A 27,063-nucleotide genomic window follows, 5' to 3' on the forward strand; every position below is an offset into this window, starting at 1 on the left:
TTTACAATTTTTATTTATTATGTTTAAGAAATAGGCATCACACATAATTTATTTCAAAAATTTTACTGTTTTAAATAGAGTATTTTTAAAACATTCATTAGAAACTGATTAACAATTACAATAAAACAAATTTACCAACTTATTAATTTATAAATTTAAAATTTATTAAATGTATATTATATTAAAATATATAAAATAGGTACAAAATTGTTATACTTTAGTACGTTGTTTCTATTTCACTATAATATTTCAACAGCACATTTCACTGAGGAACGCTGTCCATAAACTGAAATGCCTGTCTCATTTAATTCTCTCAATACCTCCATACTTCGTTTTGTTATTCGTTGTCTTTTTCACGTTGCTATAACAATGCATCATTATCGATGCACTGTCCGTGAAACTTTGAGACGTTCATTTTTTGCATTATTATATAGTTTCCTTCCTAAAATTCAAATCGAAAAAAGCGATCGTACAATGTTGAAGAGACAAAATTAATTAATAGTAAAAGGCAATAAAATTAAAATAATGACTATATGAATTCGGAAAAAAAGTATAATAAACATCAATGTTTATTGTATCAATAGTACAATATCCAGTCCTATTTATTTAAGCTTTCATTTCTTCGAATTGTCCTTCTATTTTTGTTCTTAGAATATCTTACAATTAGACAACATTGATTACATTTATTTTAACATCAGACTTTTCATGGTAATTATATGATCTTAACGAGAATAACAGATTGAGTCATGAAGATAAAAAATTCTCGATATCCTTTCGCTATTTTTGTTATGTCACTATCGTGATATTCATTTAAACCGATATAAGTCATATTTTGAGGTCTCCGATAATGTAATAGAACATGACAAGAACGATTTTATGTAACACTTTAGTTATAAAACATGAGTATATGTTGAAAAAAAAATTTCGTATTAAATATTTCATATTAAATTAATATAACTTTCAAATTGTATATTATAATTCCGACAAGATATTTAATAAACACTGCACACAAAATTTAATGTTTGATTCGGCGATTAGATCATAGTATTCTTATATATTTTAACGCTCCGAAGCCGAATCCAAATTGTGCTCCATTATACACACAATTTTTTATCTATGAAAAATAGCTCAATTTTCCAGTATTTTTAACGCTACTTATAGCCTGGCTTTTAACATGCAAGCTGAATAAGTAAACGCAACAAAGTAAGTTCAACGATAATATCCAAGCTAGTAAAGTTAAATATGCATGCTGGTAGCACAACGCACTTTAAACAATATTGCTAATGAATCAACGTCACCTCTTGCACGATTACACATTAATACTTTGTGGCTCTTGATAATATAAATATACACAATTATGTCTTATTTTTCATTGCACTGCTACCCAGCATTTTTCTACTTAACGTACATTTATTTTACTTTATTAACTCTCGTAACTATTAGTCTACTTTCATATTGCTGTTTTTCGGCCTTTTCACGTTGCTACGAATACAAACACATATCACCTAACGCATCGTTCGTAAAACTACGTGGCGATGCAATAATTTTTTGCATTTCAAAGTTCTTTCGAGAAAAATTATACTTCAGACAATGCAAATTATTGAAAAAGAATAAGTCTTCAAAGGGAAGAAAGAGACGAGAATGTAAATTAATAATGAGTACCTATAAGGAAAATTGGAGGACGTTGCACCTGTTTAGATATTCATAGACTATTTAGCGATGCCGTAGGAGGGCCATACGAATTCGTTTCTTCGAACGAGAAATTGCACTCCCGTAAAAAAATACGGCAGACATTAATATCTGAAATATTTAAGAGTGCCCGTACTTTGCACCTTAACACGTGCATTTCAGAACTTTTTCCGTGAGCATGCGTAATTGCCATGCTCCCTGTGAAGCAAGAGAATATGCTGAATTAATAAAAAAAATGCCAGTCTCCGTTTAGTCTTGGACATGGACAGCTCTAAATTGGGATACACTGCAGGTGTCTATTTTATCGTTATCGCTAAGTTTCCTATATCGATAAACATATAAATCGTTTGACGTACATTGATATACATTTATAATCTATATATTTTTATTAAAGCGTACGAGAATTCGCGAAACTTTACGTTGAACTGTTGTTGGTAGTTCCAGATACTGTTTTCTTGCCAATATTATAATAGAATAAAAGGCAGATGTTATTTAAAGATTGAACGACGCGAAAACAATTTTCATACGAAACGTACTTCGCTGTCTATCTGGAAAAATTTACCGCAAAACTTCACAAATTTCATTTCATTGTTGTTTAGCTAATAAATAAATAAATGAATTAATTAATTAATTATTTCGAAAACTTGAACCCATAACAAGTATAATTTGGTTTTTAATTAACTTGAGCTACGCGATGTTACTAACAAAGAATCTGTCACAACTGTCTGGAACAGACTCGATTCTCCTCGAAATATATTATTAAACACAAAAACCTGAAACATTCGTATTCTACATTCGTATTCTACATTCGTATATAAAATAATATAAAATGATATAAAATTTTATATCATTTTATGTCATTATTATTTTTTATATTTTGAACAATGATATTTGTGACAGATCCCTTGTAAGATTTATTTCCACGATGTTACTAAGATTATAATCCATGCATATCTCGATTTCATCATCAATAACAGCATGGTAATTAAATAGACTTAGACTGGGCGATCGGAATAAATCGGATTTCTTTGAAGATTCTCGGTCTCTGGCCAGACGATAAGTTAAGTCATCGACAAAAATTTTTGGCTGATCTACGCGCTATTATTATTTTTACTACGATGCTTTGTGCAGCGGTCATACCTGGAATACTAGCGTTGTTGAGAGTCTGGGGTGATATGGTGGCGATGGCAGACAATATGCAAATCGGTCTGCCGTTCTCAGTAACCGTCTTGAAATTTATCATTATGTGGTTTCATAAAAAAGGTAAATCTTTCTTTCTACACCGATATTACCGTTTTATTTCCGTAATATTTTATCTATTTCTCGAAGCGTCAATTCGATCAATTATATACTTTTACATTTTCCAAAGATCTTGAACCGCTTATAAATATGATCGTAGAAGATTGGCTCAGGACAAAAACAGTGCAAGAACGAGACACTATGATAAAGCAAGCGAGAATTGCCAGAATAATGGTCATGTTCGGATGTACCATGATGACCTTTGCGAGCATTATTCTCATCATTCCTCCCTGCTTTGGATATACCACAAGATATTTGACGAATCTGACAGATCCGGGAAGACCGATGCTGGTGCAAACGTATTACTTGCGAGACATAACGGAGACCCCATTATACGAATTTGTGATCTCCGTCCAAGCTATATCGATCTTAATGGCCGCGATTTCTTACACGGGCATCGATACGTTTTTGTGCTTGCTTGTGTTTCACATATGTGCCCAAATGGAAATTCTCAAAGAGCGATTTCTCAGTTTGAACAACTTCAAAGACTTCGATATCGGATTATCCTTCAATATCAAGGATCATCTTCGTCTCATTAGGTTGTATTAAGCTCGATTTATAATAATTTTATGTGTTTTACACTGCTGTGTCATTTTTGTCCAAATAATATAAAAAAAGGACTAAGCAAATATGACAATTTGGTTGAAGTTTAAACATTGCTGAAACATATTGCGCGTGTGAAGAAAGCTCGAACACATTTGTCTAAAACAGTGATGCACAATCTACTCCCCGCCGACTTATAGCCAGAAATATAAAATAATGTTTTCCATTTTGTGTAAACGAAATAAACATTATGCGGATTTTATCTATTTCTGAAAAAAGACCTTCTGAAAATGACTCTTAAAAAAGGTTGCGCATTGCTAATTTACATTTCGATTATTATTATGTATATATTACTTGTAACATGATAATATTTATAATACGATAATAATTATTGTATAAATTGGTGATAAGTCCACACAATACTTTTACATGACATTTTAGCTTCTTATATATGTATGTCGAACGAATACATCATTTGCAACCCAGAGAAAAACAAAAATAGGATCGATGTCGATTACGTCTAATTGACATCGATCGAATCAATTTTTATTTCTCCCTGGAAAAGTAAAGGTATATATTCTCCGAGACTTTTCATTTGATCGGAATCCGATGTTACAGTATACGATAACTTAACTCGTAGGTCTGTTGATATTATCGACAACACATTCAACTTGATGCTTCTGACACTATTAGTGTTTTTCGCTATGTTATTTTGCCTACAAGGATTTCTGATAGTTAATGTAAGTTGGCGAATGAGAGAAGAGAGTTAGCCCTTTTTGAAGTTATTATATTTCTCGAAAATTATAAAAGAAAATCACAGAACAATTAAGAGTCAAGCAGTTTAACTGATTTAATTTAATTTGCATTTTACTAACTACGCTTAATTCTTATTTTTTCTATAGGATTTTCTTGTAATTTTTAAATAGATCGAGAGTTCTTTATTTAACATATTTTTTTTTATATGACGGAAACGCAGGAATAGTAATGAAAAGATCTTTAATCGCGATACTCTTCTCACCAATTCCCTGTGTAAATCATACATAATCGTGCATCCCGAAGGAAAAGAAACTAAGATATTAAAACATGAGTTTCTTAAATAAAAACGTCGATAGAAAATATATTAACGTGTCTAGATCATTGACGGAGGTGGTGAAGGTGTTTCCGTTATGCGAATATGTTGGCTCGTTTCGATTCTTATCAATACATTCGCTCACATGTGTCTGTACTGCGTGGTCGGAGAGATTCTTATAGCCAAAGTAAGTACTTATTGTTAGTAAAAATAGGTACAATAAATCAAATTACAAAGTGTTGCAGCGCTTCTTTTATTAAATTGAAACAATTTCTAGACAACCTGTCGTCCTAGATAGCACAGAGGATAAAACAAATCTTTTCTTATTCTCGACTTACGAAATAAATTCCTGTTCCGTTCCATTTTTACCTTAAAAGTATTCCTGAGGGTCTCAAAAAATTTGATTTTTAAATTTCCAAGTGTGAACTCTTTTTTAGATTTAAAAGAGGTAATTTTTTTTGTCTATATGAATTCGCAATGAAATCGAAATAACTTTTAAGTAATATTTTAATAGAGAGAGTTATAAGAAGTTATACTAAAAAAATATACTTTTATAGAATCCTTTATATTGATTGGAAAGGAATTTTTTTGTTCATTTCAAACAGATTACATCGAAAAAGAACTTAACAAGGTAAATACTTGTCGAATTTAAATGAATTAGTCGTGCTATCTGGGTCGTAAAAGTCGCTTTTGAATTCGTTATTTATGTTATATATATATATATATAAGTAATGGGATTAATATAGAGTTTTTGATATAACAATGTTTACAGGGTGAAGGAATATTTTATGCAGTGTATAACTACGCGTGGTACTTGAGGACGCCGAATGAAACCAAAAACCTGATGCTTATAATGATTCGCGCCGAAAGACCTCTGTATATTACCGCAGGCAGGATATTTCCCATGACATTGTCCATGTTTTGCAGTGTAAGATGTTTGTAAATTTGTTTTATACGTGCCCGTATAAATGTTAACTTAATTGATAATTAACTTATCGAATCTAATCTCTCTCAGCTGTTTTATTAATATAAAATTAAATCATTATCTCATGTTACATTTTCTCTTGTTTGATACGTGAGAAAAGAAATTAAAGCTTAGAAACAAATTATAACTATATTATAGTCAGAAGTTTTACTGCAAACATTAATAATTAAATTAATTATCAATTAAGAAGTTAATAGAAATTTAATCTAAATCCACCTTCATAAAACCGGTTATATATATTCATGACGGTTTATTACATAATTATTTAATCGCGCATTCGTCTTATCTCTAAATAAATACGTTGTTTATCAAAATTTAACAATTATATCAAACTTATTTAGAGTCGTACCTACATTAAAAACTTAATATCTAAAATTTTTGTCCCATTTTTCAATAATTTATGTCGTGTCTAACATGGCACATTTATCTTAATTCTTTTTCAGTTAATAAAGACATCGGCTGGTTACGTATCAGTATTGCTTGCTAATCGATAATTCTTTGATAAATCGATCAGAAATTTAACTCAATGAGGACATCACGGGCGATTAAAAGAAGTAAACTATTTAAATAAACAATCTGCTGCAATTATTCTCTTATCTTAAGTATTTATCTATTGTATATTTTCGAGTGGATTGTTATTATAAAAGAAAAACATATTTACATATATAATCGTTAATAAAAATATAAAAAATTACCAGATTATAAGATTATAATTATCGATAAATATAATAATGTTATAATCACGAATTTAAAAAATTAATAAAAATGATTATAAGTAAAAGAAGACCACCCGATAGTTAAATAATTATTATCTCCTTTTATTTATTTGCATTTGCAATTTTTAGGAATTTGTTTCTATTGTTAATCGTTTAATTATGATTATAACGTCGATTCGACATCGATTTCATTGTCATTTCTCACTGGGTATAGCTTTTCAATTCAGTACGTGCAATAAATTTTGGAACACAGCCACTGTTAATAGTAGTATAATAGACATGTAGTACATACATAGACAACTAACAGACCCTATTAATTTAGCCTGCTTTGCTTTTAGGCCGGAACCAGACTATGCATTGAAGATTGAGATTAAAGAGTGAAAGATTTAAATTTGATCAATTAAAACAATAGGAGCTAAAATTCCTTTGTCCTCATTGGTCAAATTTCAATCTTCAATCTACAATCTCAATCTTCAAAGCATAGTTTGATTCCGGTCTTAGGGGCTTCGCACAATAAAAGGAACAGGGAACAGAGAATAAGAATTTCAACCTATCAGAAATCATGTATTGTGGAATACACACTATGCACCTGACCACTACCAATGCTGGAAATATATAGTCCACGTAACGTATACTATACATTATCAGCACTGGGCCCTATTCTTGAAAAGTATCGCATACGAAAAATTAGAGAAATGCTATAGTATATATAACGCATACTATAGCATTTCCCTAGTTTTTCGTGTGCGACCTTTTCAAGAATAGAGGCCCTGGCAATGAATGAGCCAGTCAGGCCAATCCAAAGACACAGAGAATGGACTGCGCGATTCGTATCTAAGTAGTGTATCAAATGTGGTCGACAATAATGAGAGAAAGGGACCATGGGACCATTTTGACATACGGATCGCGCAGTCCATTCTTTATGTCTTTGGACTGGCCCAACTGGCTCATTCATTGTGAGTGGCACCCAGTTGGACACGGCTCAATTGGACACGAGCCACTCACAGCGCTTGAGACTACAAAGCTCCTAAGCACCGGTCACTGTGATTGGTGGTGTTCAATTGAGCCGTGGTCAATCGGGATCACCGCGCCGTCTCCCATGGTCCCTCTCTCTCATTCAGTGTTTGTAACCGTACGATAATTTTACTTATACGTACGATGTACGATAGCACTTCATTATCGTACGCCAAAATACGATAATTTTATATTTCTGACTTATTACTCTTCTCTCTTAATTTTATATACATATTACCAACAGAGTAGGCATCGAAGAAGACGATGAATTAAATGACTTGGATGATATCGTTATTTATTAAAAATCATAGAAATTATAAGTATGAATTTTAAATATTATTTGTTCTATATGAAATCTGTTCGTTTATAATTTGCGAGTTATATATTGTTTAGTCTTATCAAAGATTTATCGTTCTATATAGTCACCTGGCTTAATCTGTGAAGTGAAATGACTATAATTGATGCTACTACGATAAATACGAAAAAATATACATATGTGCTACATACATAAAAAATTGTGATATTGACAATACAAGTGAACTTACTGTCTATTGTCAACATATGTAAAAAGCCACATTTGTACCGTTTCTTTCTTTTAAAATTGTTTTAAATATACTAAAATAATCACTTTTCAATTTGTATTTTTAACCTGGATATTATAGAAATACAATTTATTCTATGGAATGTTTAAGCTCTTGAAATCTATAAAAAATATCGGTTATTGTTTCAATGATCGTGTATTAAGGGGCTTCTAAGGTGCTGAATGGATAATTTCAGCGAAAGCGGTTGAGAATTGATCGAGAAATTTCTTATCTATTTCGGAAGCTGATTTCAGCCTAAATAACTTCAACGTTAAGTAATAAATAAAATTGTTATTTCTGACCGTCTTAATTACGGATTAAAATTTTACATATTTCGTATTTAAATTTTGTTCGCGCGCGCGATGTATGTATGCACGATAATTCTAGGTTAGGTACGATAATTTTACCTGATACGATCGGCCACTGTTTCTAGGTTACCAATACTGCTCTCATTATTGTCGACCACATTTGATACATTACTTAGATACGGATCGCGCAGTCCATTCTGTATAGGCCTGTTCTTTTAGGCTGAACTTTTGCACCAGTTTATCTATCTTCCTCTTCTTTCCTCCTGGAGAGAAAAGGAAAAAAGATGAACTGGTGCAAAAAATTCAGCCAAAAGGAACATGAACAGGCCTCATATCTTAGCGCGTGGGCGGCATGGAATATGGAATACGCGATGACAGGCGGTTCTATATGATTTATGAATGTTCTGTCTGTTCAGTGCGCAGTGCGCCTGCGTAAGATGAACCTCAGCGCTCTCTTTAGTAATTTGTCATTTTCACCTGAACTTCTTCCAGCTTTATCTTTTCTCTCTTTCTCTCTACATCGGGTTATGTTCGAATTTCCATCCGAGTGCTCTTTCTATATCATTTCATTCTTGTTCAACACTCAGTAAACAACGAAGTTACACGAATGATGGCGTTGATTGGAATCCGCTAACGTATCCTGGGCCTTGGAGAGAAAAGGAGGCAATATGAACGGTGCACGAAGTTCAGCCGAAAAGAACAGACTGCTCTATCAGCAGCAAAGGACAACGAAGACAACGCGATTTCGAACGTTATAGCAGTCCTACTATTTCTGATGTTATGTAATGGCCGGCTTCCTTTAGAAACTTCAGTCCCCACGAGTCCCCATCTAGATATTATTTTATCTTGTTTAATATTCAGTGAACAAGGACAAAGTAATATTTACCGAATGAACTTCCGCGTTTTTATCGGGTGTTCTTTGTCTTGAATCGGATTTCTGAGCCATTAAACCGTGCAACAAGTTGTGGTATCCTATAGTGTATATGTATTATATATTCGAAAAGAAAGAAGAAACGTACTTGAAATACAAGTACTGTAAGAGAAGATCCTTAGCTCACATCATTCGTGTTTCAGAAAGGAAAGAGTAGAAGCTGGGAAGGTGAATTGATTGATTGATTGATTGAATTGATTGACAAGGAATTTTTCGAGGGAATTCTTTAACTTGAAAAATGGCGAAAAGTATCAATTCCTTGGATGGTTTTAAGATTGGGTATATAAGAACTATATTAATAAATTTACATACATGTATTATGCTATATTCTTACATATTTGTTGTATTATTCCAGGGATTTGATGAATAAAGATGGAATGATGTTTGAAATTGGAGATGATGACATTAATAACAATGAGGAGGATGAAGAATTTTCATATTCTTCAAATGTACAATTCAGCAATGAAGAGATGTTAAATATGTTAAACATGAATGATTTTGATGATGAAATGGAGGATGAGAAAGAATCTGTATCACTCTGTGGTATAAGCTTTTCAAAGCTGAAAACAAAGATGACGAGCTTAATTCCAAATGGAAAAGTTAATCAGACTTTATACTATTTTGTATATTTTTCTACAGAGATAATATTATCTTTGATTTTATTGATAAGTTTATCAGTACAATTAAATGAAATCATGAATGTAATTTTAACAAGCTTAATATGAAATTGTTATTAGGTCATGAAGTATGTCAAACAAAAAGGTGTTGGAGTAATTATACCAAACAATGCTCAAGCGATTGTCCATTATATCGGATATTTTGAATACAGAGATGAGCCTTTTGATTCTACTTACGCTATTGGGAAACCAAGATCGTTGCGTTTAGGTCAGAGTTTTATTATACCTGGTTTAGAAATGGGTATACGTTCTATGCAAAAGCATGAAATAGCAGTATTTTTGATACATCCTGATTATGCGTACAAGGCTGTTGGTTGTCCACCACGTATTCCACCTAACGAGGAAGTGGTCTTTGTTGTTCATCTAGTTGATTACGTTGACGATGGCTGTGCACAAACATATCAAAATCTTACCGACGAGGAGAAACAATTATTTAAAAATGTGATACGACCTGTGAAACATATGTTTGTGACTGCCAAAGACTGTTGTACAAAATTTAACTACAAACAGGCGATACGAGAGTAAGTAACTGATATAAAATTTTTATAAATATGCAGTCATTCCTTAAATATGTATTTTTTGTAGATATAGAAAAATTACTGATTGTATGGAATCAATCAAGTTAAATAATGATTTGGAAGAAAAAGAAATGAATGAATTACTCTCACGAGCTTATACCAATCTTGGAGTTTGTTATAACAAAGAAAACATGCCTACTAAAGCTTGCTTAGCTTTAAGGAAAGTTCCAAAACCAACAGCTAAAAGCTATTATCAGTGTGTACTTTTTTTTACTGATTTAACTGCTTAAGTATAAATATATTAAATCAGAGTATTATAATAAATTTGTTTTCTTGTATTCTAGCCATGGAAAAGCTTTGCTGAGTATTGGAGAATATAATGAAGCAATGAACGAGTTCCAGAAAGCTTGGGTGTTAGAACCGCACAATGACTCTATTAAAAAAGCAATTCGGACAGTAAGTTGAACATTTTTTATAAAATAATTTTGTTGTAACAATATATTCTTTTTATTTCATTTTTTTTTTTTTTTTTTAGACAAATTTGAAACAGCGTGAGTATCTGGAAATAGAGAAACGCTTATGGAAAAATTGCTTCAGATCTAAAGAAGAAAAAATAAAAGTTAATGAATTTCGAAACGCCGCCCGCGATTTGTGTGAAAGACTTATCAACAATAATGATGCAGTAAGACAAAATCTCTCAGAGGGTTTTACAAAAGAAGAATATGAAATTATACGTGAGGAAGCGGCTATATTAGGATTAAATGTCGTTACATCTATTAGATATGGCAAAGAAACTATATTTCTTCAAAAAAGCAGATCATAAAATTACATTACTGTTATTTAAAATTGCAATATCCAGAATTCTTCAGTATACATCCTGGTATTGCAATTCTTATAATCGTTGATGTATATTCGTTGATATATATTCGTTAATGTATTACAGTATTGAGCAGTTAGTTTGACTTCAAGAAGCTCTGTGATGCACGCCATTATAGTATATACATTGCTAGTACTGAAAATCTGTAGTATACATAACGTAAATTATTATAGAGTTTCAATATTGACAATGTATATTGGAACACTCAATATCATAACTCGACCAAAGAGAATTATAGTATATGCCAACTAAATTAGCAATAAGCTCTGACAATATCTAAATCAATATTTTTTATTCTTGATTTTGGTCCTAAAAGTAATAGATTTATGGATATTTACAAAACTCCTGTTATCTATGTTTAAGCATTGCCAAATATAGGAAAAGTATATGCAACGAAATTTCAATAATACTGCTCAGTTAAAATTAGTTTAAATTAGGACAAACAAATACCGGATGTTCGTGGAGCAACTTAGGTATTTTATTGTTCGATGTTAGTAATAAGATCTAATGGATTGAATAGCCCAAGAATATTTTTACTTATGTAATATGAAGGTATAAAAGAAACACTATCTAATAAAAGTATTGAAAAATATCACAATGGCTCTTATTCCAACGTTCCTCGTATTTTTGTTCCTAAGTAAGGTGGTTCTTATATAAATAATTTCGACTTTGTCAAAAATATAATTTAGTTATACTAATGGAGGTAAATGTATCATTTATTCTTATTACTTTCCATTTCTTTTTAGATGTATCTTTTAATATAGCAGAGTTATTGCGTAATCGACCATCGATCCAAAATTTTCAAGATCACCATTCCGAAGAAGGTCTCTTGGAGGTCTTTTTAAATCCGACATCGATTATTGCAAATGATCGTGCGATAATCGGCAATATAATTGATATAGATCTTAAAGCAGAAGATATAAATTATGAACTTTATACCAAGGACAATAAGGAGCAACCTGTTTATCTACGAGTGGGTGATGCTACTCAATTAAAGGATTCACCATTTAATCCTGAGTGGCCTACCAAGATTATTATTCACGGGTGGGCAGAGAGCGGAAATGCTTTTTGGCTACACGATATTCGGCGAAATTATCTTAACGTTGGAGATTACAATGTAATTTGTGTAGATTGGTTCGCCGGTTCAACAAAAGAATATCTAACATCCGTCAAACTTACTCATCAGGTGAGTAAAATGCATATTCTGAAGATAGTTGAATGAGTAAATTAATTCAAACTCTAATTTTCTTGTGAAAAAACCATGTGCATGATTGCAAAATTTATATCAATATAGAATATAATTTAAAAAATGCTTATTTTAAAACATAACGCAAATTATGCTGGAAAAGAAAAGATTTTTTGTTACACGATACATAAATTGTATGCAAACCAATGAAAATGAAAATAAAATTAGTTTCGCAGAGTTACGAGAATTTTCGATTTGATTTTTTAAAGTGCTCATTAATTTTTTAAAAGATACTTTTTTTGCAAGAATGTAATGCACAATCGAAATTCATGTTTTCAGGTGGGAGAATACGTGGCTGCATTTATCGAATTTCTCGGATCAGAAACTCAAGTATCCTTCGATGATGTTCACGTTGTGGGACATAGTTTGGGTGCCCATGTAGCCGGACACATTGGTAATTATATATCGAAGAAGCTCGGTCGAATTACCGGACTTGATCCGGCTGGGCCGGCATTCGAGACGCCTTATCTTAAAGATACAGAGGAGCGATTAGATGCCGCAGACGCCAATTTCGTGGATGTTATTCACACTTGCGCCGGTAGTTTAGGCTTCCTCAGACCTATTGGCCACGCGGATTTTTATCCGAATGGAGGAACATTTAGGCAACCTGGATGCCCTGTATTTTCATCCCGTATGATGCCAGCATTAAATTTTACAATATTACGCGCATGAGAATATTGATTTAGCTTGTATTTTTTTAGAGACCTGCAGCCATGGTAGATCGCATCAGTTTTTCACCGAGTCGATCGTGCATCCTGATGGCTTTGTCGCCGTGAAATGCTCCAATTGGATAGATTTCCAACTTGGTAAATGCGGCGATAACAATTTTAGCACTGCCGATATGGGCGAATTCATCAACCCTAACGTTCAAGGTATTTTTTATTTGCAAACCAATGCACAACCACCGTTTGGAAAGGGCAAGATAAAATAAGCAGTGAAAATAGAGGCATTTCTCAATATCTACTTATGATGTATCTACCTATATATATATATACATATATATATATATATTTCGTTACAATTAGTGATATCGCAAGAAACCGTATAAACGTAGAAAGTACTTATATATATCTTTCTATTTGAAATACTGTACGATATAAAATAGGCTGATACAAAATAATAAAAAAATTACGCGTATGGAAATTTGCGTGTAATAATGGAATATATGTTGCGCGCGTCAATTTTATTGTTCAAGCCATTTTAACAAGCGTCATCTCCCCACTGGACGGTTTCTCGATTTCGTCTCCGAATCGCATACGATACTTTCGACGGACTATATCCCAATCAACGATATTTTGTATCTTCGGAATATTATTTAAAGAAGTTTGACTGGTAGTCGAGCTCGATTGAAGTAAGGAGAAATTAATTCGTTCCTTCGCTGCTCGCGGTAGTGGAAGCATTCTAGCATTCTAAAACAAAAAAGAAAAAGATTACAAAAAATTCAGTTAATAAAAAAAGATAAGATATTCTGAAATTGCTTAATAAAATGCCTGGCAATTTTCGACCTTCCTTTTTTATTTATGGCTTATTTTGCAAAATTTTCAAAAAATAATTTTGTATTATATATATGTATAGTTGAATGTATTTTTAAACAAATTTAATTTGACTATAAAAATGGTTCTGCAAAATTCTAAAAAATAGTGGATGTTAGAAGTACGTTGAAAGAAAAAAAAAACATTTTCGGAAAATCTGAATACATCATTAAAAATCAGTTACTTTCATCAAAAAGTTTTTTAAAAGATATTTTTATATATCTTATTATTTCTATAATATAGAAAGATAAAAATCGATTCTTTTTAATTTTATCTTCCTTAACGTGTGTAAGAAAACTTATTTTTAAAAATGTATCTCCTATTTTAATCTATATTACAACATTTTCAAAGCTCATCAAAATCGGAAGAAGAGGTTTAAGACCTTTATTAGATCATACGGCAATATTATAAATTTTTCTAGTAAAGCGTAATATTTTTATATTTAATAAATAGGGACATAAATATTTACGTACAGTAGAAAATTTTGGAAAAATCCTTTGTGCATCGGGTTCCATGTACCCATACGATCTGCCAATTTTCTGCCTTGCAATACGTTCTTTCATACAAGCGTTCTTAATATATTCTGCCCATGTGGTAACGAGATTTAACGGGAATGGAGCTGTCCTTGTTCTACAAGAATCAGAATAATATTACAGTAAAGGTTTGCAAATTTAAATGAAAGCGCATAAGAAATTGCACACTTTAAGTTTTATACGAAAGTTTGATGAAAAAATTATATCGTTCCTTTACTTCAAAAGACATAACTAAAAAATTACGATTTTTTTTTAGAAAAGAATTATTTTTCAACTTTAAATAGAAAATTATTGACTAAGTAAATAATATCGGCAAAAAGAATATACTCTTAGAAATGATAGATCAAATGTCATTTTTGTTATTTTCGTTTCACAATTCTTAAAAAATCATCCTTTTTTAATTGTAATGATTTTGATATCCTATAAAATTACAACAAATTCATAATAATTCATCAAAAGTGACATAACTCGAAATATCATCAATGGTTTATCTTGATTTATCTCTTATCAATAGTTTACCTTAATTTAACAAAAGCGTAGTTGAAAAGTTCATTTGCTGAAGATATAAAAATCAAAGATTTAATACTTTTGTGTTCCCAAAGAGATTTTACTCTTTTTTTTTCAATCGTGTTACTTACTTTTGCATCTTACGAACTAGTTTGCTGAGACCGTATTTCCATTCGATATCACTCTGTGATTGAATTTTGTGATATGTGTCGGTCATCATAGCAATTAATAGATTAATCAATACTATGACACTGACGAGCATGTATAATGAGAATGACACCTTGAAACAAAAAACGTTTATTTAATTCTAACATATAAAAAAATAATTTATATAGATAATTATATTATTTACTGAAAAAATTACCTTGAAAAAATAAACCGTCCACGATGGTTGCTTCTTCTCGTTTAATGAAAAGTGTTCGACACCTTTTTGACCAAAAATGGCGAAGAAAAGATTTTCCGTGATTTCGATCGGATCAACCATCACTGTACAGACAGAAAAAAAGAATAGTAAGTTAAAAGAATCTCAAAGGTTGTATTCAGTACTATAATCGCTCAATAAGTGGTTAAGTAGCAATTTAATGTGATTAGAGCTAAAGATAAGAACCAATGACATTGAGTGGCTACTTAGCCGCTTAATAAGCGATTATAATACTACAGCATATTGTTACGTGAATCCAAATATTGTTGTATCCATCTATATTTTATTAAAAATCATAGCAGTTGAATTAGTTGTATATTCCTACGTTAATACAGCGGTGTAGTATAATTGAGGCAGAGTGTAACTAGTAGTCTAATATTTTAGTCATTGCATTTAAGTAATTGCAAATTTCGGACTACACCACTGCTGATTTGGTGTTATTCCATTCGTTGTTATTCTGATTACAAGCAGAAAAAAATCATATTTACAGTTCTTGGAGTATTAAGAATTGTAGAAGTTCATGCTGACGATGATCAACTATCCTAATCTTCGTTCAAAAATTGGCAATCAATCAAAGAAGGAAAGTCAACGAGCTTCGTAAAACCTAAAACATGCGATGGAATGAGCAGCAGAATTTCAAAAGATTTCGATGAGCGAACACTGAATAATAAATTGTAAAGACATGAATGTCCATATTTGATGTATCGATATGAAAAACTTTTTAAACGCATTTACAAATGCAAGATGGATGCGATGAATGTGGCTTGCAATGTGAGAATTGTACTTCGATTCGCTTTTATGCACTCTGCAAAAAATAGAAAAATTAAAAGGAATTGATGAAAACTTATCCTCTGTAAAATTATGAATTCCTAATCTATGAAATCAAGAATGAGTTTTAGAATCATTGAATTTCTTTTTTCTATCAGTATTTACGTATTTTATAATTATGGGAAAATAATGTGAAATTAAAAAGAAATTAATTCCATAAGATTACATAAGATTATTTCTTAATTTTATGTTTAATTTAAAAATTGTGCAATATTTGCGCGTTGCGAGTAAAAATCCGTAGAATACAAATTAATAGTAATAATACATCAATATTATAACTTTCCATTCAACAATATAACACATGTTATATATAATAGTTACATTGTTGAGTAAGAAATTATAACTTTGATGTAATATTATAAGTTTGTATTCAGCGGAAATAGATAGAAGTGGATTCAAAACTTCTAAACCAAATTCTGATTTTTAAAAATTAAGTATTCGTTATACAGAGAAAAATCTTTTTTATCGAATTCGCTTTAACTATTTCTTTTTACAGAGTGAGCATTTATAGTGCGTGCCAGTCGAACTTTACAACGTGCGAATGATTGAGAGGTGAATCCTGTAGACGCGTTCAATTTCGATTGACATATCAATGAATGTACATGCTACACATTAAATTTGTGTATAAATATATGTATAATGATGATGTGAGCTTCGAATTCTAATATTGCGATATTACGTAGATACATATCCTACAAATGTATCGGGCGCGCCGATATATTACACGAAAATATCATGAGCAACATGATGCAGGTATAATGATCGGTGCGTGCATCGTTGCAACAGAGCCATTACGCAATTGCGCTCTATTGATATAATATAGGTATATATATATATATATATATATGTAGGTATATCATACATATAATCAAAAACATTCTAGGTGGAAAGAGAATTTGATAATTAAATAATGTTGATGACTAACCGTCAAATGTGACGTGGAACGATCCCTATGCATACGGGTATTCCCCATGGTAGTCTCTAAAACGTGTTATATAGTAATCGATTAGACTATGGATCACAAGGAGCACAGGTTTGCTAGCTAACAATAACTGTACAGGCGATACAAAGTCGAGCTTAGACATTTATTTCGAAAATACTGACAAGGTCCTTCGTATACGCCTCGCGGCGATGTATGTACAAATAAACGCAACCGAGCGTATTAATGCGGTGAATCTGCGAAAATAGGAAGAGCTTTGATCTCTCTTTCTTTCTCTCTTCCTCTCTCTTTCGTGAGAGTTATGTAATGTATTGTCGATGGCTGTCTTCAACATTTCCTCCTCGTTCAAGCTCCAAGTCCAAGCCTCGATTTTTCGGCAGCATCGGACGAGCCTTCTAAAATCGCCAATGGATTATCTGTCAACTCCTTGTTCTCTTCAACCGGTTTCTCCTCGATCTTCTCGCCGTAAAGATCTCTGTATTTGCGCCTGACAACTTCCCAGTCGACCACGTTGTCGATCTTGACGATATTGCGGAAGGACAATTGACTGCCCAGAGGACTCAGGTGAGCCACTGATAAAGCGACGCCATCCTTGTGTCCCACTTGTGAGGTCTTCTTTATCTTAGACAGCCATTTGGCTCCCATCCTGGAGCGAGGAGACATACGGGCACCCATCAGGTGCATCAGAGAGGGTCGTTCTTTCTTTTTGGTCAGGCGTTTTTTGCAAAGTTTGACGAAATATATGATCCACGTGGACAGGAGGTTCAGCGGAGATGGTGCCGTAGTGGTCCTGTCGTATATTGAAAATTCGATCTATTAGTACAATAAATGATACAATAAATGGTGCTTTCATGCGACATGCAACAACCTACCGTTTCTTCTTTTTTTTTTTACTACACGAAGATGTAACAATTTTGCCGAAGTATCTAAAAATTTAACTAGCTATAGATCTGAAAACAATTTTGTTGGACCATCAAAATAATATAGGAATCTCAGGTATAATGAATAACGAGCAATGATGTAAAAAGTTTTGACATTTTAATAACCAGTAGTTTAAGCGTCTTACACATTTATTTTATGTTCATTAAATTATTTTATATAAATTCAATAAATTATTTTATTTGATATTTACACATATATATTATTTAATATTTATACATATAATTATTTGAAACATCCAACAAAATTATTTTCAAATCTGTGTCTAGTCAAATTTTTAGATACTTCAGCGAAGCCATTTTTTCCGTGACTTTTTCTTCTTCGGTACGTCTTATTACCTGTGCATATTTCGAACGAGCTTGCTCAATCCATATTTCCACTCAATGTCCGACTGTGCTTGTATCCGCTGGTAGGTATCGCTCATCATAGCGATCAGGAGATTAATAAGCACCACCACCGACACCAACATGTAAATGCCGAAAGTGATCTTGAAGAGGGCGGTAGTCCATGTGGGCTGCACCTTTTCTTGCTTGAATTCTCCGTGTGTCGTCTGACCGAAGATGGCGAAGAACAACAATTCGCCCGCGACTATGGGACTCATCTTGACTGTAAATACGCATTAAACAACGTATCTCGTAAGGTGCTTTGTATATATGCGCGTGGACGAATGCAAAAATTCTCTGCCACTGCGCAGAACATGCTAAATGTTGCCACTACCAAACGTCGCAAAGAAGATCGATTCAAGCCATACAGGATATACATATGCTGCGACTCGTACAAACTCCTCATTTTTGGCTGTCGTTAGAAAAAGTCCAAAGCGCCTAAGAAAAATGCGCTTTTGTCTAACAGATTTCTAATTTTAAGCGCATGAGACATAAAAGGAACTAGAGGAGACTTGCGATGTATATTACGTGCAATACTTGTAGAAAAATACTATTGGATTATGAAAAAACTATTGAAACGCGTGTATGTATAATATTCTATTCGAATAGTTTTTCAATTATTTCCAATCGTTCTTTCGTGAGTCCAATATTATTTTTCCATAAGAGAATTATCCCGAATATTGCTAATATTTAAAAGGACATTCCAGACAGCAAGCATTGTCTAGAAAACTTTATGTTTTTTTAAATATCTTTTAGACATCTTTATGATGTCTTTATGAAGTCTTTTAGACATGCACGTAGTCTGGGATTTAATGAAGAGACTTTTAGATGTGCCTTTAGACATTTGCAATATCAGGAATATTTTCATTATGAACCGTCCATGTAAACGTTAGTTAAAGTTAATAGCTAAGACTTAGTCTTAAGATGTCTTTTTATTTTGTCTTTCTATGAAAACATTTACAAATTCAATCAAACCATCTCATTTAACTTTAATTAATGTTTACAGCAACGGCTCTCCAATGGAAAATATCGTCGCAATGAATCAATCGAGAGGTACAATCTGCATCCTACGGATGATAACGCGCTATGATGTCGCGGATGAATGATCCAACATTCAATGAAACATTGAGAGCGAGCATGTGACGGGGATTCGTGACAATTCGGCATTCGCAGGCATCATCCGGTCGTGCCATGTGACGGAGAAGGTATAATGTGTTCGGCGGAATTGGCCCATTCTCATATATCTCACAAACAACATCAATTATATGCGTTCCTACGAGATTCACGTATCGAGAAACGCGTACTTACTTAGATGATTAAATGCTCGGCCGGTCGCCGGTGCGTCGAGGATCGCGCGGGGATCCTCTATGATGATCTCGCTCGATCGTCTGAGAATCTGTGTCTGCGGTAGCGGTTTACGATTTAAATATTATTATTCGTGGAGGGTGAATATCTTTAGCGCACTTAATCTGTCGCTAAATCTGTCTAATAGGTAATACTGAGCACGGTAGTACGATGGCCGACGGTATCTTAGTCGCTCGTTTGCTCGTTTTTCGCGCGAACTCGTACTCGGCAATTTGGTCGAAAAATAGCAAAGGGCGACGATAAATCTTTTATGTGGGCGGATTCGAGACTGTCGCTGGTATCGTCGAAGCGTTGGATGCTGTCGGCCCGTTCTCATCTTCGTTCTCATCCTCGTTGCTCTTCTCTTCCTTCTCCTCCTCCTTCTCGGGCTCGTTTCCAGTTAGGATAAGATACTTCTTCCTGATCGAGTCCCAATCCACTACGTTCTCTATTCTGGTTGCGCTATTGAAGGACAGCTGGCTGCCCAGCGGGCTGAGATGCACCACGGAGAGGGTCACGCTATCCTTTGGACGGACCTGACCTTTTTTAACCTTGGCCAACCATTTTGCGCCCATCTTGGACCTGGGCGATAAACGGCTGGCACGCCCGAATCCCATCATGTGCACCAACGAGGGTCGCTTGCGCTTAGCGGTGCGCTGCTTACACAACTTGATGAAATACACGGTCCAGGTGGTGAGCAAATTTAGCGGGGACGGAGCTGTGGTAGTTCTGTAACACGCAATCGCGTTTCCAACACGGAATGCTCCGTTAACCCCCGAATAGCTTAACAGCGAGTTACTTAAGAGACCGGTTGAGACCGCGGCATACGCAGGCTGTACGTAAAAGCATGTAAAAGCGAACGGCACTGCAACGATTTGTCTTATAAATGCGAGAGCGCGTCGCTTCAAAGTAATATAACTCTATTTATAACATTGATGTTCCGACCAAACGTGGAAAAAGATAATCGAGCATGCTATTTCGGTCGGATCGCGTCGGTTATCTAGCGGTTTATCATACAGCGGATTATATTATCGCACGTATATTCGGAGTCGTAAAAGGTCGCAGGCTTACCTGTGCATGTTTCGGATCAGTTTACTGAGTCCATATTTCCACTCAATGTCCGACTGCGCCTGTATCCGTTGATAAGTGTCGCTCATCATGGCGATCAGCAGATTAATCAACACCACTACCGAGACCAACATGTACACTCCGAAGGTCAACTTGAAGAGGACCGAGGTCCACTGCGGCTGATTGGTCTCGACCTTCAGCTCGCCGTGGGTTGTTTGGCCGAAGACGGCGAAGAATAGATACTCGAAGGCGAGTACCGGATTCATCTTTACTGGAATTACGAGGCACATACACACACACACACAAGACGTTTCTTGGTAGCTCTAAAGGCTTTTTCGTTCTCTCTTTTTTTTTTTATAGCTCATTGCTTCGTGCCATTACAGGCTACTACTGGTGGGTACTCGCTATTTAGTATTACAAATGCGCATGTGAGTATTCCATAACGTACATAACGATCGAGCGAGCGAGCGAGCGAGCGAGCGAGCGAACGAACAAACGGAATGAACATGCTCATGCATATCTTTTATATATAGACTTTGGCCATGCTCTGCAGCTGCGGCTGCGGACTAACGCCGAATGCATGCCATGAATATCTTATTGCAGGCTGCTGTTCATCGTCGAGTACGTACTGTCACTCGTCTTTTCAGCCTCGTCGCTCTAAATTCGTCTTGCATTTACATCTGACTCAGATGTAATTGCGCTTCCCTTTTTTATTTTTTTTTCTTTCTTTTTTTTTTTCTCTTTGTCGTCCCGCGCTAAAAGATACTCGCGACGATGAGGTTCTATCGTCGGACCGGCGCGTTTCTAGGTCGCGCGATGAGTCCAGCGATGCATCTCGCTAATCGGGGGATGCATCCCGACGCCGGTGCGCCTATTCTCGAGGGTACTAGTGATCGAACAATGGGGGTCATTCCTCGTGCATTCCATGCTGAATGAGAAAGAGAGGAGGGCGTGGGGTGGACGATTTTGAAACGTATCGCGCGATACGTTTGCGGTGGATAAAAAGGATGCGACATGCAGCTCGAAGATGCGCACCCTCCTCCTTGCTTGTCTGGCTTGCACGACTCCAAAGGCGGACGCGACACGTCGCGCAAAATTTATTTGCATGCAAAGACAGGGGGGAGAGGATGGAAAGATCCTTTTTCGTGCTAGCCACGGTCCGCTGATAAGAGGATCAAAAAAAAAAAAGAAAAAAGGGGGAAACGCGCGGAGGGAACGATTCTTTGAGGGATATGGGACGTAAAATCGATCGAGTCACATAAAAAAATGACCGTGCGATGGATGCACATCATGAATTGCATACAACATCGTCCACTAGCATAAACACGATTCTAGCAACTTACAATAATTACAGATATATGATGTAGGTACAGAGAAAACACGCACGTACATACACATATATGTGTGTGTGTGCGTTCATGTATGTATAATACATATATAGGACACATACGTACAGGCGAGACACGGGGATGCACACGGGCAGAGGCTGTGAAAGAAACACGAGCACATATGCTCCGGCAGTAACTCTAATCGACAGCTAATCAAATTGCATGAACAGGAACGTCGTTCTCGAGCTTTCATATCAATTTTATAAATATTTGTTCGGTACGCTGCGATACGGACGCTTCTCTCCAATCCGCGAACGGATCTGAAGCGAATAGGAGAGCATAAGGTTTTTTTAATTTCGCAATTACAGCAACAATCATGGGCGTAGCCAGGATTTCAGTCAGGGGTAGCAAAGATTTATTTTTACACAAAATTGATTAAAAAACTTATAAAGCCAGTCCTCGAGAATCTTCAGTACACTTTTTTAATACTTTAGATACTTGTTAAATACTTCTAGTTTTTGTGTAAAAATGATTTTCATAATTTAATTGTTTCTCCTCCCAAAAATTTAAGAAGAAGGCAAACACTCCCCTGTCCTTCCTTGCGTACGCCCATGGCAATAACTAATAAGTGGTTGCTGCACTGGAGTGCTTTAAATGATTGCAGTAATGTTTGCATACAAGGGAGATATATTATTCTCAGCAAATTCTCCATCGGATCATTTTCGCTTCAATATTTTTACCGTTGCCTCCGAATCACAGCATACAACGCGACAAGAAGAACATCCGATTTTGCGTGTATTTTTTTTCCGGTTCTCTCGTTTGTTTTCTTTTCTTTCGCTTCGTCATATCAGGCAGCAGTCTCAGCAGACAACACACACTGGCCAAATGCACGATGCAGACGAGACGACACCGAGATGGATCGTGTCCCGCATTCAGTTTCACGTGCGCGATTTTTGTTCCGATTTGCTTTCCGCGCTCGGGTTGCTTCTGATTAATCGTTCTCAACCAGCTGAAAACTTACAATCTCTGCTGTTATCGTCACAGCACTCATTCTTTTTCTTGTAGCGGCCGGTGCGACGAGGAGGCGCCGTTGGTGGCGTCTCCATCATCCATTCCGTAACATTGGCCAACAAATCTATCATTGTAATTCAGTCGATTATGATTCTGTATCGCTCCGCATGTCTCTGAGTATGATCGACATGAAGTAGACCTACTTTGGGATTTTGATAAATGACAATTAAGAAATCTAAACTTGACCGGAACGAGTCAATGACTTTCAAAGTAGGAATAAATTTTTCAAGTGGGATGGGAAACGAAGGAGGGTAAACGTTTAATTGTTTCTGCATATAAATTACGCGCCGAGTCGGTACAATTTCGATGAGTTTAATTTCCGATTCCGTATAATATTGAAATCTAAATTCATCGAAATTGTACTCACGTAGTTCTGTAACTCCTGACGTAAACTAACGCAGTTGTGGAAATACGCGATTGCATACCGTTATCTCCGGTACCCACGCGAATTAGCACCTGCGTGGGCGAAAGCACTGTCTACGTCCTGTTAATGGAAACCAGTACCGCGCGTCGAAGCGATTGCCAATCTAAGATCTAGCCCTACGTAGGTATCTACATAATGTATCTACGGTACATGTCGTATCTACAGTACGTGTGCGCGTATATGTATATATATCCTATAGACGAAACTGTAAAAAATCAATTAATTGCGCCACTAGCTCTGGATTGGCGTCAAGGTACATAGTAAGAGAAAAAGAGACAGAGAGAAAAATACAGGGGTGGCGCACAAAATGTTATATTACAGTGAAACTTCCATAACTTCTACTACGCAGGGCTGTGAAAATAACATTTGTTTTTTCTGTTAGAGATGTTCTTCTCATTCTTATATTAGGAGCGGAGCATTAAAAATAGTATATATTACAGATAGTGAGAACGTTTTGTACACATACCAAAGCAACATAGCTTATTTTAACACGGAAAATTTTTATACATGACATCATGTACATATATGGAAGGGAAAATGAAGAAGTTAATTCTCTAACTTCAGAAAACTGAAGTTAGGGAAGTTCCACTCTATTTGATTTATATATTTATTGTTAATAAAACTGCACCCGGTAAAAAATTTTTCATGTATGAATATGTATAAATGTATATAAACATATATAAATATTCATAAACATGTATAATTATACATGAAATATATCCATACATGTTCATACATCCCTCTTTCTTTTATAAAATTACTTTTTAGCGTAACAGAAATAATAATAGTAATGTGATAATATTAAAAATAATTAAAAAGGGTAGTTTTCACACCATTTGCTTTAGAAAAAACCAAGTTTGAAGAAATGTAAAAAAAATTACTTATATATAATTATATATAAAAGTATGCATAATTGTGTACGAGCAATTTTTTTTACATTTTTCAAAACATATGATTATACACGTTTATGAATATTCATGCATGAAAAATTTTTTACCGGCTTAGTGTAGAACTGATTATCATCAGCCTGATTTTATCCATTCCTGGATATCAGCCTTTTCCAATCTTTTCCATTATACATGGTTTTTGGAAGGAAGGAATTTGGCATTAAAACGTCACGCTTGCCATGTGTTTTGGCAAGTGTACATATATCCACTGATATATGGAACTACAGTTTAACACTGGATCCGAACAGCACTGATGCTCAAACATCTCTTTAATCATCAGATAGTCATTTTTGGATCCTTAAAAGCGAAAAATCGCGTATGTGGGCGCAGGTGGGATTAAACCCGGATTATATAGATCGCAAGTCAATCGCACCGAGCGGCAAGCCACTCGATGCCTGATAGAACTGGTATAGAATTGGTTATCAAAGCATTGAAAATCGAATAATTAAATGGTACATTTCGTGCGCCACCTTATAGATAGAAAGAGAAAAGAGAGAGAGAAAGAGAGAGAGGAGAAAAGACTGAAGAAGGAGAGGATTAGAAGACTGAAGAAATGAGAGTGACGTATTTCGAACTTACCGTCGTAGAATGGCTCCTTATGTTTTCTGGCCTCCAAGAGCGCCTCTTGTGCCGATTTGTAGTTCTTGAACGCCTGATTAAGCGCGACGAAGTGCATGGAGAAGCCGAAGACGAAGATCGCTAGCACCGCGAGAAACCTCGCAAGATCCTTCATAAGATTACCGATGATAATGGCCCACGGCCCAAACAGATGGTGAAACGACAGGAAGTCCAGGATCTGCACGCAAGCTAAAAGGAAACTGAGGGCAAAAAGCTGGTTCCTCAGGTAAAGGAGAGTCGGCCAGTATTGTCTTTCGACGATTACGAATCCCATTAGGTGAAACGCAACGCCAAATATACCGAAGAGCAGCACCGCCAGCTTGATCCACCCAAGGCCGCTTTTGTCACTGGGATTCGTCAGTTCGAATAGCAATAGTCCTGATAGCATTACCAGCAGGCACCACTCATACCAATACGGTATCAGACTGATCCTGCTCACCACTGGATAGATCGGTGTGATGCCGACCAGCAATAGGAAGACCATCAGGTAGATGTGCGACGTGAGATACGACATGAACTTGATGATGGGTACGTTATTGTACTTGTGGCCGAGCGGAAGGGCGAACACCACCCAGACCGGCGGGCACACGATGAAGGCGATGAACAGCAGGATCGTCCTGAACGCGTTCCAATTTAGGCTGCCTTGCCACAGCTCTTGGAGATAGCGCTGCACCACGGTGTGCGCGATCACCTCTTTCTGTTCATTCTCAATCAACACGTCCAAGAACTCGACATTCCTGCGATCCATCGACGTCAAGATCCTGCCGGCCGAGTCAGCGCCCGCCGCTAAAGCCAGCAATTCGGTGGCCATTGCTTCGCACTGTTTCCCAGCCGCAATTAAATCCTTAGCACGCTCTTTTTCTTTTTCAGAAAGCTTCATGTAGATGTTGGATAATTTCGCCGCAGTGTCGACTGGCGCGGGTGATACCAGAACGAATTCTTCTATCGGTTTATTGTTATGGCTTTTGCTGCAGACCATCATGTTGTAGACGAACTGTAAACGTAATAGTTAAATAGTTTGTTTGAAAGTTAATAAGAAATAGAACTCAAGAAAATTGTAAGTTGCTGCAATTCTGTGTTCTGGATATTGTTGTAACTATTATTTATCTGCATCAAATCTGAGACAGATAATTTTAAGATGCGCACAAATTTATGTATTATTACTAAAAATTTTATGCTTTTTTAAATAAAATTACCGTCACGCTTAGAAACTTTAAAATTATATTACGATTAAATTTTTAAGACTAATAATACTTTTTCATGATAAATATAAATATTCTCGTGTTTTGTAAATGTAGTAACTTTATTAGCTACTAAATCGATATTCTGATTAGTTATTGTGAAGCCTACTTCTAAATAATTGCACTAAGATAAAGTTTTCCGCAATGTAACTACGGAATTTTATGAGTGTTTCTCGTCTCGTTTTAAAATTATTTGAACTACACATGCATAATCAATAAATTTTCGTCTACGAAACCGACTTAATTCTCTTTGCGTGCGAATCTAACATTAAAGAGCAAATTCCTTACTTTGGTCTCGAAATGTATAAAGTTTCTAAATGTCGTATGTCTTTTAATCTCACGAAATATATATACAACTGTATAATGTACGAAAATTTAGCTTAGTTTTAAATGATTATAAAATCACTTCTTTGCAATGCAAAGAAATTGAATTAACAAACTTTATATAAATTTTCCTTAATAATATATACATATATATATATATTA

General features: G+C 34.9%; 5 protein-coding genes across 8 annotated transcripts in view; 4 read left to right on the top strand and 1 right to left on the bottom strand.

Moving 5' to 3' along the window:
• The first annotated feature begins 2,807 nt into the window (after positions 1-2,807).
• LOC108768432 (uncharacterized) lies at positions 2,808-3,537 on the top strand. Its single transcript, XM_018518842.1, has 2 exons — positions 2,808-2,952; positions 3,059-3,537. Exons 1-2 carry the CDS (start codon positions 2,808-2,810, stop codon positions 3,535-3,537), a joined length of 624 nt encoding a protein of 207 aa, XP_018374344.1.
• LOC108768444 (odorant receptor Or2-like) lies at positions 3,495-6,123 on the top strand. The gene is made up of 4 exons (XM_018518857.1): positions 3,495-3,527; positions 4,665-4,787; positions 5,373-5,535; positions 6,029-6,123. Exons 2-4 carry the CDS (start codon positions 4,698-4,700, stop codon positions 6,070-6,072), a joined length of 297 nt encoding a protein of 98 aa, XP_018374359.1. The 5' UTR covers positions 3,495-3,527; positions 4,665-4,697; the 3' UTR covers positions 6,073-6,123.
• A 2,609-nt stretch (positions 6,124-8,732) lies between these two features.
• Positions 8,733-11,768, top strand: shu (inactive peptidyl-prolyl cis-trans isomerase shutdown). Of its 2 annotated transcripts, XM_018518912.1 has the most exons (7): positions 8,733-9,171; positions 9,279-9,414; positions 9,491-9,734; positions 9,873-10,333; positions 10,398-10,586; positions 10,675-10,786; positions 10,866-11,768. In XM_018518912.1, the coding sequence occupies exons 2-7, from the start codon at positions 9,374-9,376 to the stop codon at positions 11,151-11,153; spliced, it is 1,335 nt and encodes a 444-aa protein (XP_018374414.1). In that variant the 5' UTR covers positions 8,733-9,171; positions 9,279-9,373; the 3' UTR covers positions 11,154-11,768. The 2 variants fall into 2 exon arrangements, with proteins under 2 accessions (XP_018374414.1, XP_018374415.1); XM_018518913.1 differs by having other exon boundaries at positions 8,733-9,414.
• Positions 11,769-11,804: 36 nt separating this feature from the next.
• On the top strand, positions 11,805-13,391 carry LOC108768433 (pancreatic lipase-related protein 2-like). Its single transcript, XM_018518843.1, has 4 exons — positions 11,805-11,844; positions 11,954-12,393; positions 12,733-13,084; positions 13,155-13,391. Exons 1-4 carry the CDS (start codon positions 11,805-11,807, stop codon positions 13,382-13,384), a joined length of 1,062 nt encoding a protein of 353 aa, XP_018374345.1. The 3' UTR covers positions 13,385-13,391.
• A 172-nt stretch (positions 13,392-13,563) lies between these two features.
• Positions 13,564-27,063, bottom strand: part of nompC (no mechanoreceptor potential C) — a 26,779-nt gene continuing 13,279 nt past the window's right edge. Inside the window, exons 12-16 of one of the 3 annotated variants that reach the window (XM_018518886.1) lie at positions 25,298-26,330; positions 15,390-15,511; positions 15,157-15,305; positions 14,459-14,615; positions 13,564-13,862 (exon numbers count right to left, since the gene is read on the bottom strand). In XM_018518886.1, the coding sequence (XP_018374388.1) occupies positions 13,644-13,862; positions 14,459-14,615; positions 15,157-15,305; positions 15,390-15,511; positions 25,298-26,330 (1,680 nt within the window). In that variant the 3' untranslated portion in view covers positions 13,564-13,643. Of the gene's footprint in view, positions 13,863-14,458; positions 14,616-15,156; positions 15,306-15,389; positions 15,512-17,194; positions 18,005-18,491; positions 18,760-19,625; positions 20,610-20,951; positions 21,220-23,297; positions 23,412-25,297; positions 26,331-27,063 lie in introns of those variants that run through there. The other 2 variants (XM_018518887.1, XM_018518885.1) reach the window with 2 other exon arrangements.

This window comes from Trachymyrmex cornetzi, unplaced genomic scaffold (assembly GCF_001594075.2).
Source record: "Trachymyrmex cornetzi isolate Tcor2-1 unplaced genomic scaffold, Tcor1.1 scaffold797, whole genome shotgun sequence".
NCBI classification, from domain to species: domain Eukaryota; kingdom Metazoa; phylum Arthropoda; class Insecta; order Hymenoptera; family Formicidae; genus Trachymyrmex; species Trachymyrmex cornetzi.